The sequence below is a fragment of the Emericellopsis cladophorae genome (genome assembly GCF_022114955.1).
Source record: "Emericellopsis cladophorae strain MUM 19.33 chromosome Unknown NODE_21_length_315015_cov_118_186755, whole genome shotgun sequence".
Lineage (NCBI taxonomy): Eukaryota > Fungi > Ascomycota > Sordariomycetes > Hypocreales > Bionectriaceae > Emericellopsis > Emericellopsis cladophorae.
Window position 1 is genome coordinate 22,015 of NW_026250946.1, and position 16,308 is coordinate 38,322.

Genomic DNA, 16,308 nt, shown 5'->3' on the forward strand with positions numbered 1-16,308 from the left:
TTCGTTGTTCCGCCGGCGACTGAGTGATCTGCTGGAATTACATCATTGGCACTGGAAACCCCACCACTTTACTGGACCCTTCACTTTGACAGCGTCCGCCAAGTCGCCCGCTGTGAACCTTCTCACCTAAAAGTTGCCTGCCAACGCGGATCTCGATGAGGACCAAAACCTCCGGCGCTCATGTCTACGCCATCAAGCAATCCGTGGCGCCTTTTGAGTTCCAAACCCCACCATGGGTGCCAGTGTTGGCTCCGCTCAAGCTCAAGTATGAAATCATCAAGCCGACGGCAGCGTCGCTTGCTCCAACCGTGAAGTCATCCTCAATGACGTCTTGTCGAAAACCTATTCTCGCAGTGAGCTATACTTAAGTAACATTTCCACGATCCTCCTCATTCTGGTCTCTATTACAATCCAATTCAAACCAATTCTTGTATCAAAATCATCAAGACAACCATCCCACAACCACAACCAACAACCTACAATCTTCACAATGTCTTCCTACGAGCAAATCGCCAAGCAGGCCGAGCAGGATCTCGGTACTGAGCAGAACCTCACCGGCAAGAACCGCCACGAAGGCCTTGCCGAGGCTGGTGTGAACTCGTACGCCGAGAAGAAGTTTGCCGACCACGGTGCTGAGCTCCTGACTGGCGATGAGCTGAGCACCAACGCTGGTTTCAACAAGCGCATCCCTCCCAGCGAGGGCGGTGTTCTTGATGACCGTGGCCGGTAAGTCCCCCCATCTCCCGTAGCCGTACATGGCCTAACAGACCCCAGCCAAACTCGCGGCCAGCACTTTGAGGGCAAGGGCGGTCCTCTTGATAAGCTTGAAGAGCGCGATGGCGGCAAGAATGACAACGATGTTGTCCCCGCCAACGTCCCCAAGGTTGACGGTCTCGGATCTGCCGACGATATTGCCACAAAGGGCCAGGCTGCCGCCACTGCCAACGTCGGCCGTCGCGCACCCGGTACTGGCGGTAGCCAGTACAACGGCAGTGACCTCTACAACCCCGAATCTGTCCCTGACAGCATCTCGGCGGAGGGTAATGTCGCCCCCGCCAGCGTCGTCGAAGCTAGCCGGGAGGCTGAGCAGCCCGAGAAGTTCGGTCCCGTGTAGAGAGTGTATTGTTGATGGAAAGCGAAGGCAATTTGGGCGTTCTGGGGCATATTGGGCAGGTTACATTATGAGTTACGGCATGATATGTGAGGTCTTTGAATGAAGACGAAGAAGTCTGGCCTGAAAGGATGTTTTGCAATCATACATGGACTCGTGATGAGCATTTGAACGTGACCATGTCAGGGCGTGCATCGATTCTGCGGCAGCTATCAGCCGCGCTTCTTATCGCGGTTATCCGATGTCGCGTGACGTTGTCTTTCCTGGCTGCGCCTGTCCCTTCAGCCAACCTCCAACCAAATACCCCTAGTCATCCGCTGACGGCCACGAAAACTCCTGCAATGGGTCGAAATAGAGACACCTTGAATCGCGAGCCATCTCCATCATGACGAATCGTACGACCTCATCCGCGGGGCTGCTACCGATGCCTGGAGCACCCTCCTCCTCCTGGGGCCTGTACACGGCCAGGATACAGTCACTTCTGCGGCACCCAGACATGAAAGTAGTCGTTGCGTTCTGGCTATTCGGTATTATACCAACCTCACTCTTGAGACGGGTTTGTACTAACAAGAATGGCCAGGCCTCATCAACAACGTTCTCTACGTCATCATCCTTTCTGCCGCCCAAGATCTCGTCGGATCCGTTCCCAAGGGCGTCGTCCTTCTCGCGGACGTATTGCCGTCGTTCCTCACAAAGCTGATCGCACCATACTTCATCCATCGAATCCCGTATAACATCCGAGTCCTCGTCTTCATCGCCCTCTCCGCGGTCGGCATGCTCATGGTCGCGCTCACACCGCCCTCCAAATCCGTGGCTGTGAAAATGGCCGGCGTGGTGCTGGCCAGCTTGAGCAGTGGGGGCGGTGAGCTCAGCTTTCTTGGACTGACACATTATTACGGGCAAGCCAGTCTCGCGGGATGGGGATCTGGGACAGGTGCAGCAGGGCTTGTGGGTGCCGGCTTGTACGTGGTCCTCACCGAGTGGTGGGGGTTCAGCGTCAAGGACAGCCTCCTTTTCTCCGCCTGCTTACCCGTGGTGATGTTTGTGAGCTTCTTTGTGATCCTGCCGAGGGGACCGTTACGTGATGCCACGAGGAGGAGGGAATACGACGCCTTGCCCGACGACGACGACGACGAAAGTGCGACGCGTGCTCCGCCCGAAACTGCCCTGTTGAACCCCGAGCCAGGTGCCGTGACTGCAGCGTATCCAGCCGGACGGCATCCCGGGGAGGCGCATTCGTTGACGGCCAACCTCAAGCGGGCCAGAGCCCTTGTCGTCCCTTATATGATGCCGCTGTTTCTCGTCTACGTGGCCGAATACACCATCAATCAAGGCGTGGCACCAACCCTCCTATTCCCGGTGGAGGAGTCGCCTTTCCGCGAATTCAGAGGCTTCTACCCATTTTACGGGTTCCTCTACCAGCTCGGTGTCTTCATATCCAGATCCTCGACTCCATTTATCCGGATACGTCATCTATACGTGCCATCGTTTCTGCAGATCGGCAATCTCGTGCTATTAACTCTGCATGCAGTGTACTTCTTCATACCCTCCGTCTACATCGTCTTTGTGGTCATCTTCTGGGAGGGCTTACTAGGCGGAGCGGTGTACGTGAATTGCTTCGCTGAGATACTGGAAAAAGTACCCTCAGAGGACAGAGAGTTCAGTTTGGGCGCTGCAACTGTGAGCGACAGCGGTGGCATATGCGTTGCTGCCTTGATTGGCATCGCTCTTGAGCCCCGGCTCTGCGCCTACCAAGTGGCCCATGGGAGAGACTGGTGTCGACAGATCAAAGCGTCGCATTCATAGATCATGATTTGGTGACCGAATTCATCAGCTTTTTGCCATGGCAGACCTCAGCATTGTCGCGTTTTCACGCTTGTGAGATGAACTTGCATCAAGCGTCGTCAGCAGGTACTTCGTAATACTGTCGCGATGGCCGTGCAAGTACAAGAAGACGTTGGCTGAACAGCCATATGATGTCTTCCTGGTCTGGTGCGTGTACGTATTCCGCAGCTGAAAACTAACGTCTTCCTTCACTTCGTATTTGGGGCTGCGCGTTGGACTCTGCTTCAGTGAGCCAAGGGTTCTCTACTGGCACCGACCTCGTATATTCGTATAGACTATCGCGTATAATTAGAGTCCCTGTTAGTTCATCCACATTGAGTTTGGGTGCAATGAGCACAGGGTCGTGACCAATCAGGGGGTGGTCGCTGCCCTCCCTTTCGGGTACCGCTTGGCTTGAGGCTTGCTGACAGATTTAGCAGGGAGACTCTCCGACCCGAGCAATTGGCCCTAGCCAGACCCACGGACAAATGCTTATGACAGATTGACATTGTGAGTCGAGGACGAAGGCCGCGCGCGACTGAAACGACCAACTTGAGTGGCATGTATCCAGAAGCAAAGTGCTCTAGTAATTGAAGGATGGCTGAACACGTCGAGAGTTTTGGCGTGCAAGCTTGACTGGCAGCCAAGTCGTGTCGCCCGTCACAGTGACTGAACGCGTCCGAATTGAAAGTCTGGGACCTGAGGGACGTACTGCCCTTCAGCCCAATCACATCCACGTGGACACCGCTTTTCCTCCCTTGGCGGGCATCAAAGACGCCTGTAGGCTGTGATTATGTCTCCAGCGGGCACGTCGGACGCTTCCAATGGCGCTGCAGCCCCCGATAAGGCAGTCGGGGACCCCAATTCCAACGGCAACCATTCCAACCAAGTTCTAACCACGGCTGACATGGGCCAGGCCTTTGCCAAGGCGCCACTGTGCCCCAAATTGCCATAATCCGGATGGCATACGCCCTGGAGTCGCTCTGGATCTTTTTCTTCGCCGCCCCCTTTTCCCACGAGTCTAGTCCTCGCCCAGAGGCCCGTCCCTGTGCAGCTTTCTCGACCTCGACGCCGTTTCTTCTTCGTCTTCATCGGTCGTCGGTATCATTCCTTCTCTGTTGCGACTGCTTTCTTTTCGTACCATACGCTCTGTAACCTTATCTCGTCTAATTAATATTCGCTGCGACGGGACTGGCGATTGCCTCTGCGCCCGCATCGACTGCTCCCTGATTGAGCAATTCGACCTCTCGCACTCGCACGATCACCACGCCCATCAAGCCACGCGACCGCAATAATGTTCGGCGCGCAGGCTCGTTCTAATAAGGCGGCAGTCCTCTTTGTCGGGGCTGTCGTCTTCATGGCCGTCTTCGTCGGCCTCGTCTACAACCACCTCGACTACTGGTCCGCCCCTGCTAAGTACGCCAAGCTTGCCGCGCGTTTGAGACGACGCCGCAGACCTGTGCCTCCTCAGTTGCTGACCGTGATCCAGGACTGCCGCACCCAATGTGCCCGCCGTTGTAGTCGATGACGAAAAGAGCAAGACACCCGCGCCCCCGGCACCCGAGTCCGAGTCTAACGCGGAGGCTCCCGCCATTCCCGAAGAGAGTTCCATCACCAACGCTCAGCTCCGCCAGACGTATCTGAAGGACATTTACAGCCCCAGCATCAAGCCCGATGCCAAGAAGTACAAGCCATGGGGTGCTTTCGAATGGGAGCTTCCAGGCGAGGCTTTCTACAAGGAAGGCCTCGGCGAGGACCTGTGCATCATCGATCTCGATAGCCGTGGCTTCCTCGAGCCCGGTCAGGTCTTCCACGGTGATCAGCTGATGAGCTGGGACAATGCCGACAAGCTGCACGGTCTTTCCACTGGGATTCTCAACCACTGGGTCTATGGTACGTTTTTGTGCACGCGAATGTTTTTGCAAACTTTGCTAATCGTCCACAGCCAAAATACACGGATACAAGTACTACTACATCGAAATTGACCAGTTCGAGGACCGTCGCGACTCCTGGAAGAAACCCCCCATCATGGCCGAGATCCTCAAGGACCACAAGACGTGCATCTACATGGACTCTGACGCCATCTTCCACCACATGGACCTTCCCTTTGAGTGGCTCATGAACTATTGGCAGATCAACCCTCAGAACAACTCCATGGCTCTCGCTTTCGACCCTGTTTCCGAGAAGAACACGGACAGGTTCGGCCAGGTGTACGTGAACACCGGCTTCATCGTCGTGCAAAACAACGAGAAGACCTTTGAGATTATGACCGAGTGGGAGGACTGCGCCAACGACGGCGGCAAGCACCCCGAATGCACCGAGTTCCGCACCAACGGCCCCGGCCACCCGACCGACCAGGGTGGCTTCGGAACCTACACCCGCTACGACTTTGAGGACGACATCAAGCAGCTCCCCTGCACGGAGGCCAATGGCTTCCTCGAGTCGCACTCGGGCTGCGCCGGCATCTTCATCAAGCATCTTTGGACCGGCAAAAAAGATTGGATCAAGATCACGATTGGCGAGCAGCTCCCCGGCCGATACCTCGAGGCCTTTCACGAGGGCTTCCTTGCTGAGAAGGAGTCTTACTACTTCACTGAGAAGGAGCTCTTTGACGGCAAGACACACCCCCAGGTGGCGGCGACACCCTGATCAGATCACTGCTTTTTTGCCTTGCATGTATGATTCGAGAGGGTCTGGTGTATATTTTTGGCTTATTTCGTCACGGCCTTGGGTTTCTTCACGTTTGCTCACGGAGTATTGCTGCCATCGGCTGGCTCACAGATTTGGGAAGAAGGTGTCCAGAATCTCGCCCACAGAGACATTTGATCTGCGCATTTAGACAGCAGGCCATGGGTGAGCCTGCCTTTTCTTAATTTACGGGGAAGCGGAATATGCTTGGTGAAGGGGAGGAGATCTCCCATCATTCTCGGGGTGGACGTAGGGATAGGCATTTCGCATGGCTGGTCGATCTATGAATACATGTTTTACGGTTACACTGGCGTCAATGAATTTGTACGTCTGGTTGCCCTGCCTTTACCGTGTTTCAACGTTCCGCAAGCTCACGCGTGTAAGCTCACGCATGCCTTTTCGCTGTCAACATCGATTCTCAGAAATACCCCATCGGTGGCTGTCCAGCGCTCCAGTTCTCCGCCACGCGCCCCCAGAAAGACTTCTTTCTCCCATGATTGTCCCTCGTCGCGCAGCAATGCCTGCACATGATGCCCGTTATCGCAATATGAGTTCCTCTTTCGTAGATACCCAACGCACACTTGACGCCGCGGGGCAAACGTGGATCGATTATGCCCCTTGCACATGGAACAGGGTTGTGGTCTCTGTAGTTGAAGACAGTGAGATCGCGGCCCTGTGTGCATGCTGAGCAGATGTTGTGGGAAGAATAAAGCAGGCACATGGCTAGGGGGGCCTCCTTTATTTCTGGAAAAGCCTTAATATGGGAATGCTGATTGGAAGACTTGATGGCTGTAAGAGCTGCGAGAAGGGTACTACTGTTGGTGAAGTTGAATCCACGGTGCGGGAGTGACAAGCTCACACCCATTTCAGGACGAGGTGAGTCGGTCTCTATACGTTTCACATGTCTCATAGAATGGTCGTTGTTGGTCGTCGCGATCGGGATCCAGGAGACTTTGTATTGTTCTCAGCAAGCGTCGACGAGCACAATCTTAGCCACTCGGGCGCTGTGACCGTTCTGAAATATGGCAATGGCAGTGCCTACAATGAGCGAGATCAATCATGGACAACGTGTACAGTTGGGCTATTCTTCCCCCCAAGCCGACTTGCACGAACAGCATCCGGCGCAGCATATTCGCATCCAGACGATAGCCTGTACGTGGACATTGGAACAGCCCATAGGAGTGATGATCCGCGTCGAGACGAGGTTGAGACTAAGTTTGAAGGGTCAGACCTCAAGCGCCAAAAAGGGAGCATCTAGCTTTGTCTTTGACAGTAGCCCACGTGGAATGCCACGAGCTACATGTAACTTCAGCCCCATTCTCTGGACTGAAAGCATAATCGGACTTGGTCCCAGGGAAGCTTGTTTCCCAGACTGCATCTCAAACTCGACCACCAGAGCCGCCTCTTCTGGAGTGAATGCCACCCCAGCATCGCGCTCGTTGGGCGCAATCGGCATGGCTCACCTAGTCCAGACAGCCAATGCTCATGAGATGAGTCCTCCATAGCACACCTTTAACTCAAGCAGCTACCATATGTAAAGAAAGTTGAGGCCACGATCAGTCTCATTCGCCTTTCGGCCCCTCTGACGTCTCGAGCTCGCCGTCTGCCCAGATGACAATGTTGTTGGGACAGTCCTCCATTTCCTTGAAGAACCCCACAATCTCCTCCTCGCTGTACCGCAGACTAAAGTGCATCAGGACAAAGATCGTCTTGGGCCACTTCCGAATGACCTTTTCCAAGTCTGTCCATAGCGTGTGCTTTGTCCGCGTTGCCTGCTCCCGATGCTCCTCGATGAGGAAGCTGCATTCTGTGATGACCACCGAGATTTCATTCCGCAGCCACTCTGGGTCCGAAGCCAGGACCGCCGTCGAAGTGTCGCCCAGAAAGGCAAATATGGGCACTGTGTACGGGTAGGTGATTTCAGCGCCCGATTCTTTCAGCTCTTTCAAATCATGCCCTGATCGCTCTTGGTACTCCTCCTTGAGCTTGTGTCGTGTGCTACAAAACACGTAGCCCACGCATGGAACGGTGTGGTCGCAATCGAAGACCTTTACCGACACGTCTTTGAGCCTGTGCAATTCCAGGATGTCGCCGTCCCTCACGCCATGCGTGGTGTGCGTATTTAACCAGGCTCTTTCGTTGGCAGTTCGACCCGGGTCATCCTTGTCTTCTTTTCCCTCTTGTTTCTTTGGCTCCATAACCATCTGTTCTGCATCCTCCGCCTTGATATCGCCCCCAAGATTCATCATGGTGTCAGCGAGAATGTAGTCGTTGAACGCCTTTTTCATCTGTGCGGGCACGTATACATCTGGCGGATTCTCTCGACTCACAAACGCCGGTGAGAGAAGCGCATGGTCGTTATGGCCATGCGTGATGAACACATGCCTAGGACGCAGTTTGTTGACACAGAGACCAGCGTCGAGCAAGACGTCGAGCTGCGGTATCACAAATGACGTGTGCCATGCGGCGCGAGATCTTCCAGTAAGGACATAATTCTGGTAGGGCTTTGGGAACCGCCATTCAAGAACATTGGATCTTGGCGATTGTGGTAGAGGCGTAGCAAAGTTCTTTTGAGGATGCGCCATGGTGATGCGCCGGCAGCAACGATGTCTTGGTAAGCTGGCAGAGGAACCTGCTCGGGGGTGGATGGAATCCGAGCTCGGCGTCCAGGCCAATCGCGAAACACGAGCAGCGAATGTGGAAGGACGAGTAAGTTTAGGGAGCCACCACAAGTTCATATGTTTCTATACGGTTGAGGTCCTAGGTATAGATCAGCAGTTCGAGATGACATGAGGCTGAAGGGGCAGGACGCGCGCATCGATTAGTTGTGACTCCATCGGCCGGCCGCCAGTCGGATCGTCAGTCGTCACAGTTCGGGACAAGTGGGGTAATACCCAGAATTTGAACAGACCGCGTCTTGATTTCCTTTTACCTGACGAGCGCGACCAACACGACCGTTTTCTGGCAACCGTCGCCATCGCGCGGCAGTGGGAGTCTCCATGTCGAGAGTCCTGCGAATATTGGTTCACTATGCTATAAACTATCTCAAAGTTATCGAATCATTCGCCAACACGACCCAGACGCGTCACAGTCGACACGTGCTTTTCAGCGATGCTCTATCGCTTGTTCATCCACACTTAAAATTTACGGCATTCATCTATCATATATTCCTCCGATCTCATTTGCGCGGCACGACAAAAAGCTCTAGACCTGAATCTGCTCCCAGTTGTTCTCGGGGTCGAGGTAGTACCACCGACTGTACTCCTCGGGCTTCTCCGCGGCAGGGAGGATCTCGGACTCGCTGGGCAGCTTGAAAGCTTCTGTCGTTTCCTCCTTGGGGATGTAGGTCGAGCAGAAGCGTGCATTGGAGGTCTGGTTGCGCACAATTTTGCCGGGCTTGCTCTTGCCCTTCATGAGATCCAGCCAGTAATCGTGCGACTCGCTGAGGACCTGCTGAGCAAAGGTGGCGTTTTGGTAATCCTCGCCAAGAATGGTGTTTGTGCCGTCACCCTTGACGACCTTGTAGTAGATGAACCAGTCGTACATCTGCTGGCGGACACCAGGGCGGTACTTGTCGAGGTCCTCCACGGCTGTTTCTTGTTAGCGACTTGCTCATGGCGCGTTACAGGAAGATTGACTTACACTCGACCTTGGAGGCAACAGGGTCCTCGACGTCAATGGCAATGACCTTCCAGTCGGTGGCCTCGTCGTCAATCATGGCCAGGGCACCCAGCACCTTGACCTTCTTGACCTGGCCAATGTAGCTGGGCGGTAGCTCGCTGATATCGAATATGTCCACCGGGTCGTTGTCGCCGGGATAGCCAGTGAATGGGTGGTCGTGGTTCTTGTCCTCCCATGTCTGGGGGATGGAGCCGTAGTTGAAGGGGTAGGTCTTGTGAGGCCACACGCTGTAGACGAAGCGGGGCAGGTCATTCTTCTCATCATGGAAAATGGGATTGAGGGGCTCATCGCGCTTTGTCTCAATCTTGCCATCGGTCCACCGAGGGATCTCGGTGTAGTAGTGGATGATGCTCTTGTCCTCGGGGTCGGGGTACAGAGGAATATCATGCCAGAAGGAGATGGGCTCCCCGTCCTTCTCGAGCCAGATGCGCCACTCGAGAGTGTTTCGAGCACCGACCTCACGAAGCGAGAGGCCCTTGACGTCAAAGGGCTTGCTTGCAACAGCCGTAGCTCCAACTACGGGGAGAGCCGCCAGCAGGCGAACAACATTGGATGTGATAATCATCTTGACGGATGGACACCGGCAGGGAATGGCAACTGAGAGATTCGAATAACAGCCAGAGACGAATCGATCTGGCACACGATCACTTCGAAGGAGTGGGCAACTTTATGTAACGCTGTTGGTTGCCAACATGGCGGGCGTCCACCCGCCCAGCCTTGCGGATCTCGTGCAACTCGAGATGATCCTGCCAGGCTTGGCCTCGCGCCACTCCTCACACGTTAAGCACGTTCGTGGTTTCTAGCCGCAGCGCATGGTAACGACTACGAATCAGTGAAAAATTGTCCGCCGTCGTGCACGTGGGCTTGTTCCTGACGACAAGGCAGAGGCATGCCCTGCGAAAGTGAATCCGCTGTGGAGAAGGATCGCGGGCTGTTTGTCTGTGGCCTTGTCCCTGCAGCAGTGCAGACCCTGGTCGCCTCGATCCCCCACTGAGAGTTAGAGGTGAAAGCACGTGGGGTCCAGCTTGAACTCGAGAAACATGAATGCGCAAGACAAGACCGCCCAAAGAGGAAGATCGCAAGATCAGGCTTGAGGACCGATGGAGGGCAGCTTGCAATGCAACAATACTGTAGATTCCGTTAGGGTCGTCTACGAGCGGGGCATCAATCTCGTTGGAGATGTGCGCAAACATGTTCATACCATACAAGACGTTTGTTTGTACCAAACTTGAATTTCGTCAAGCAATGGAAACAGAACCATCAATCCTGACAGTGTGCGATCGAGTCGAGCAGCTCAGCTCACAGCCAAGCTCCTGGCAGATGCCGCTGACCCGGGCTAAGAAGTCCACGCCTTGGGGCTCTCGCGCTCGTTGAAGCACCACGTGTCAGCATGGCTTCTAGAATTGCACTGAGTTGCTGACCCCCACGAGGCAATCCGAAGTGAAAAGTTCCAACCGCAACTATCGGCCCCCCCCGCCCCCTCTAAAAAAAAACCTTCTGTGCAATAAACTGTCGCCATGCTTGTTTTGGCGCCGGTCGGAATGGCGAGATCCGCCTTCTCGCCCGCCACTACTTCATTTCTCTTGACGACGCAGAGCGCAGGTGCGCCACCAACAATTCACGCTTAACGACTGGTTTGTCCCGTAAGGCTCGGGCGGCTTCTTCTTCTCGAACTGTTTCAGAAGATGTACGCCGGGCGGCGTGCTAGGACCCAGCCGCACGTATTTTATCAAGCGGACAAGCGCACTAGTGAAACTCGTGCGGTTTATCGAGCAGATGCCTGCACCCATCAAGCAAAGAGAGACAAGATGTATTAACTGTCGATCATTTATCTGCAGTTGCCATTGATTTGGGCCCACCTACGCAGTGGCGGTGGGCATGGTTGAGGGTGAACGCAACAATGAGAGCGTCCATCACTATCTGGTCTCTTCATGCGTCGAATTTGGTCCTTTGAATAAATCTTGAGTAAGAACCTGACTATCTCCATGCATAAAAGAGAGGCTCTATCTCGAAACCAGCTCTTTGGGAGGGTTCATTGACCGAGACACGCCTCTAATGAAGCTGCCATTTGTCAAAACATTGGCGCACATGGGAATGACGTTGCCAATATCATTCCTGATATATGCAAGGCCGTCTTCCCAGACGAGACCTATAGCAATGGCAATCCTGTCCATCGCTGAGTTCTCTGGCACAATGTTCTTAAGATGACATCTTCCATCTACTGCTCACTCAGACGCCCAAACGAACCAACCATTTCCTCCGGTTTCTGCTCTCTCAGCCACGTCCTCTCAACTTCCAGACTGTTTTTCCCCAGGTCTTGCCAGTCGAGCTGGCTCCATTTCTCCGGGGCCTCCATTGCCTGCTGAAAGTGCTTCATGGCGAGCACGCACTGTTCCGCCCAGCGCTGCGGACTGATCTTGCCGACACCGGTGGCCAGCGGTGTCATCAGAATGCTTCCAATCTTATGATTCGGATTGGCGTCGTTGTGTTTGGAGATTGTGACGAGAAGAGACCAGATGCAGTTGTATACAACCTCCCGATTCCAGCGCACGTCGGCTGGGACACGCATGGTCGGGCACAAGGCTACGCTCTTAGTGCCCCAGAGGTTCCGGGAGCGCGTGCCGAACTCGGGAGGGATCTCGACCAGTGTACACGTTCCTGGCGGCGCATATCCCCTCCACTGCTGGTACAAAACCCTCTGTGCGACGCTGGTCAGAGCATCATAGTCATCTCTAGGCGAGAAGGCGCGAGAGATGGCATCATCAAACGCGCCATCGAGTTTCCCATACGAGTTTGCGGGCGAGACAACCGTGTCAAATTTGACCCTCTCGTCCAGGTCGGCGAGGGTGCAGTTGTGGATGGTGATATCGATGGACTTGTCCAGGTTGAGCTTCTCGCGGGCCGCATTGAATGCGTCGCCGTCTGTAGATTGCCTGCATAGCAGGTGAATCTTGGGGAAATGCGGATTGGACGACATGCTCGTTGATTGGGTGCGAATAGTAGTAGTATAGAAGCCTGGGCACGAAATTCTTCGAGTTTGTGATTTAATTTGAGATTGTGTTCTAGTGTTGGGACTTGTAACATCAGAGTGCAGAGACAGACCGTCAGACGTGCGTACCGCACGTTTAAGTATGCCGCCAAAGCGGCAGGGAGAGCCAGAACAGTACACGTCAACATACCGACATCCGGGTCCTCACTTAGGCATCCATGACTGCAAAGTTTTCAATCAATTTCTCTATCAAGAGAGCTGAGATCATTTTCTTCGTCACACGTCATCCACACTTGGACACTTATGCTCTAGCCAAGTGTCTGGTTGGGTGGACCTCCACCAACATCTACCTTGAAAGCCACTGTTTGTTGGTGTATATCACCTCATGAATTACCATGCCCCTTCTTTAGGCAAGAATAGGATCGTACCGCACAACAAGTACCAAGCCTTGCGTGTTGTCTCGGCCAGTCCATACTGCGTACATGTACTTGATCACCTCATTGACGTTTGAAGTCGATTCTCTGTTGGACGGGCTGCTCCACGTCCCAGACCTCAATGGGCAGCATTTCGACTTCTCCCATTTTCTCGCCGCGCTCGTACACGCCTGCGTGAATGGTCCACGAGGAGTCGACGGCCTTCTCGATGAAGTAGACGTTGTTGAGTCTGAACTTGTAGGCACCCCAAGGACACAGCAGGTGCTTCTTCCCTGTGATTGTGAGGTCGCCTCGTAAAATCTCGGACGTGGGCTTGTCATAGGGCTGCGCGCTTCGCTTTGAGATTGTTAGAACGAGTGTAGCTGGGGGGGAGCCGTAGGGGATAGGTTCGTCGCGCCAGTACTCGATGACAGGAACCGGCAGGAGGGTCTCGTTGGCGTGCCAGCGCGTGGAAGGATGGTCAACAATGTTGAGTGTCATATTGTTGTGCATGAAGTTTCTTATGGTTTTCTTTTCGAATGCTTCTTGGCTGTACTCGGCGAAAGACTTGCCCATGAGCAGCAGTGTTGTGGGAAAGGGGGGTTACATAGCAGGTCACAAAGTGCCGACATCGGCGCACCTTGTGAACCAAGGGAAAGAGGTGAATCAAGGGTTTTGGACTGATTATCAGATGATATGTTTCTTCTGGATGTTGGGCGTTGAGCTTCGTCCGATCCATAGCTTGGCCCAAATCCAGGACGACAAGTGTGGTCGATCTATTGGCTACTCGAGCAGCTTGCTGGATGACAACAGTCGGGGGCTGATCAGAGAATATAGCTGAAAGTAACTTCATCTCAACAACAGAGTCTTTATGCCCCTTGAGTCTGTGCAGCTCTCGGGAAGTACTTAGCAAACAGGGCATTGCAATCTGCGGGCCGGAGCTCGTACCAGGTAGTGTTGCCAACACTGGCCGATATCATAGCCATATCGATTCTGATTGGGGCCATTATTCCACAATTTCATCCTAGAATCTGCTAATTTTTCTTCGACTCCTCTCCAGGCCTGGATACGAATGCCCGTGATCTTGATCTCTGTGATCAGAGGAGAGATCCTCATGGCGGTAGTCAGAAACAGGTGACTATCCTGCACAACATGGACCATCGACCACGTATCACCGCCAAAACCGCCGATACTGAGACAATGTACAATAGTGTTTCAGCTGCGGGTGAGGCGAAGCAAGCAAGGGTGAGTTGTCTTGACCAAGCGCGAGAAACAAATGCGTCCCTTTGTGGTCGGTGAAAACGTCTGGAAGGTTCATCCCGGATGTATGGTTACGCAAAGTACCGACTAAGCATCAATCATGAAGTCTTCCGCTCAATAAGTGTTCGATACCGTAGCACAGACAATCTGTCAATAGAATAGCAGTCGAACATCGAGGTTTTGCTCTGATAGAACAAACACTCAGAAAATGGGAACGGTAAGAAGAATATGTCATTGCTGCCCAGCGTGGTGTGATGAGTGACGCACGTGATACAGGTGGGGCGAGGGACCGCGGGGCAGATCCCGCCCGAGCCAACCCCTCCAAAACTTGACAATTCGACGAGGCACGCGCGCAAGCTTTGTTCTCCCGAGTCAAGCCCTTTGCAATATTCCGACACCAGCAAGATGGGCGCCCTCGACATTGAGACACTCGTCCCGGCCATCGTTGCCGCCGACTTCAAGACCCTCGAGCCGCACCTGCTTACTCTCGAGAAGCACCTGACCCTTCGCACCTACATCGCCGGCTACGACCTCTCCGACGCCGACAAGAAAGTCTGGTCGGCCCTCCGGAACAACAAGGTAGCCATTGGGCTGATCCGAAAGGGTCAGTTCGCGAGCGTGACGAGATGGTTCAACCACATTGAACAGGCGCATCCCGAGGTCAAGGAGGAGGCCGTACCCAAGCCTAACAAGAACAAGGGTGGAGCCAACTACAACATTCCTCTCCCTAATGCCGAGAATGGCGTTGTCACTCGCTTCCCACCCGAGCCCTCAGGCTACATGCACATCGGCCACACAAAGGCTGCCCTTCTCAACGACTACTTTGCCAACGAGGCCTTTGACGGCAAGATGATCCTCCGTTTCGACGACACCAACCCGAGCAAGGAGAAGCAGGAGTACCAGGACTCCATCGTGGAGGACACCAAGAACCTCGGCGTCAAGATCGATCGCATCACCCACACGAGTGATTACTTCAAGGAGATCTACGAGCATGCCGAGAAGCTCATCAAGAGCGGCAACGCCTACGCAGATGACACGGAGCCCGAGATCCAGAAGGAGGACCGCATGAACCGCCGAGCGAGCAAGTGCCGTGACCGTCCTGCCGAGGAGTCGCTGGCGATGCTGGAGGAGATGAAGAATGGAACCGACCTGGGAAGGAAACACTGCATCCGCGCCCGTATCCAGTTCGACTCAAGCAACGGTGCCATGCGTGACCCCATCATCTACCGCTTCCCCAACTGGGCGGACAAGGAGCCCGCACCTCACCACCGCACTGGATGGGAGTGGAACATTTACCCGACCTATGACTTTGCCTGCCCCATCGTCGACAGCCTCGAGGGTGTCACCCATGCTCTGCGCACGACGGAGTACGCCGACCGCAATGAGCAGTACCACTGGTTCCTGAACGCGCTTGACATCCGTCGCGTCAACCTCTGGGAGTTCTCCCGCATCAACTTCATCCGGACATTCCTCTCAAAGCGCAAGCTTTCCAAGGTTGTCGACAGCGGCAAGGTCAGCGGCTGGGACGACCCCCGCATGCCCACCGTCCGCGGTATCCTCCGCCGTGGACTGACGACTGCGGCTCTGCGCGAGTTCATGGTCAAGCAAGGCCCTTCCCGCAACATTGTCAACATGGATTGGCACGCTCTGTGGGCCATCAACAAGCGCATCCTCGACCCTGTCGTGCCGCGTTTCACCGCGATCGAGAAGCAGGATGCTATCCTGGCCACACTGACCGGTGGACCTGAGGCTCCTTACTACGAGGATCGCCCCCGTCACCAGAAGAACCCTGATGTCGGTACCAAGCCTGTGCGCTTCAGCAGCAAGGTCTGGCTCGAACAGGTTGACGTACTGACCCTTGCCCCTGAGGAGGAGTTCACCCTCATGCAGTGGGGCAACGCCATTGTCAAGGGTCTCGACAAGGCGTCGGCACCCATCAAGGAGCTGCAGCTGCAACTGCACCTCGAGGGTGACTTCAAGAAGACGGAGAAGAAGATCACATGGCTGTCGGAGAACCCTGACCTGCTGGAGGTTGAGCTGTGGGACTTTGACTACCTCATCACCAAGGATTCGCTGGATCCCGAGGACAACCTGGACGATTTCCTGAACCCCAAGACGGAATCCATGAGCCTCGCGCTCTGCGACCCCACCGTCAAGGAGCTCAAGGCTGGCGAGTTTCTGCAGCTCGAGAGGAAGGGCTATTTCCGTGTCGACAAGGCGGCGGGCGAGGGCCCTGAGGGACGGGCTGTTTTGTTCAAGGTGCCGGCTGGCGGGAAGTGAGGATCACGTTTACAGCTTAGATGAATAAAAAATGTCCAAAGAAGCTCCCTGCGCTGCTGTGA

At 54.5% G+C, this 16,308-nt stretch overlaps 8 protein-coding genes across 8 annotated transcripts; 4 read left to right on the plus strand and 4 right to left on the minus strand.

Annotated features, from left to right (window-relative positions):
• Nucleotides 1-490: 490 nt before the first annotated feature.
• Nucleotides 491-1,114, plus strand: J7T54_001411 (uncharacterized protein; the record flags this gene model as incomplete). The annotated part of the gene is made up of 2 exons (XM_051506286.1): nt 491-726; nt 775-1,114. The coding sequence occupies 2 exons, from the start codon at nt 491-493 to the stop codon at nt 1,112-1,114; spliced, it is 576 nt and encodes a 191-aa protein (XP_051362305.1).
• A 421-nt stretch (nt 1,115-1,535) lies between these two features.
• On the plus strand, nt 1,536-2,917 carry J7T54_001412 (uncharacterized protein; the record flags this gene model as incomplete). The annotated part of the gene is made up of 5 exons (XM_051506288.1): nt 1,536-1,638; nt 1,692-1,973; nt 2,046-2,579; nt 2,643-2,715; nt 2,776-2,917. The coding sequence occupies 5 exons, from the start codon at nt 1,536-1,538 to the stop codon at nt 2,915-2,917; spliced, it is 1,134 nt and encodes a 377-aa protein (XP_051362306.1).
• Nucleotides 2,918-4,229: 1,312 nt separating this feature from the next.
• On the plus strand, nt 4,230-5,584 carry J7T54_001413 (uncharacterized protein; the record flags this gene model as incomplete). Its single annotated transcript, XM_051506289.1, has 3 exons — nt 4,230-4,351; nt 4,425-4,828; nt 4,881-5,584. The coding sequence occupies 3 exons, from the start codon at nt 4,230-4,232 to the stop codon at nt 5,582-5,584; spliced, it is 1,230 nt and encodes a 409-aa protein (XP_051362307.1).
• A 1,601-nt stretch (nt 5,585-7,185) lies between these two features.
• On the minus strand, nt 7,186-8,208 carry J7T54_001414 (Ribonuclease Z-like protein; the record flags this gene model as incomplete). Its single annotated transcript, XM_051506290.1, has 1 exon — nt 7,186-8,208. One exon carries the CDS (start codon nt 8,206-8,208, stop codon nt 7,186-7,188), a length of 1,023 nt encoding a protein of 340 aa, XP_051362308.1.
• A 619-nt stretch (nt 8,209-8,827) lies between these two features.
• On the minus strand, nt 8,828-9,869 carry J7T54_001415 (uncharacterized protein; the record flags this gene model as incomplete). The annotated part of the gene is made up of 2 exons (XM_051506291.1): nt 8,828-9,213; nt 9,266-9,869. 2 exons carry the CDS (start codon nt 9,867-9,869, stop codon nt 8,828-8,830), a joined length of 990 nt encoding a protein of 329 aa, XP_051362309.1.
• A 1,653-nt stretch (nt 9,870-11,522) lies between these two features.
• J7T54_001416 (uncharacterized protein) lies at nt 11,523-12,281 on the minus strand (the record flags this gene model as incomplete). The annotated part of the gene is made up of 1 exon (XM_051506292.1): nt 11,523-12,281. One exon carries the CDS (start codon nt 12,279-12,281, stop codon nt 11,523-11,525), a length of 759 nt encoding a protein of 252 aa, XP_051362310.1.
• A 509-nt stretch (nt 12,282-12,790) lies between these two features.
• J7T54_001417 (uncharacterized protein) lies at nt 12,791-13,282 on the minus strand (the record flags this gene model as incomplete). The annotated part of the gene is made up of 1 exon (XM_051506293.1): nt 12,791-13,282. One exon carries the CDS (start codon nt 13,280-13,282, stop codon nt 12,791-12,793), a length of 492 nt encoding a protein of 163 aa, XP_051362311.1.
• A 1,089-nt stretch (nt 13,283-14,371) lies between these two features.
• On the plus strand, nt 14,372-16,246 carry J7T54_001418 (glutamyl-tRNA synthetase; the record flags this gene model as incomplete). The annotated part of the gene is made up of 1 exon (XM_051506294.1): nt 14,372-16,246. One exon carries the CDS (start codon nt 14,372-14,374, stop codon nt 16,244-16,246), a length of 1,875 nt encoding a protein of 624 aa, XP_051362312.1.
• Nucleotides 16,247-16,308: the final 62 nt, after the last annotated feature.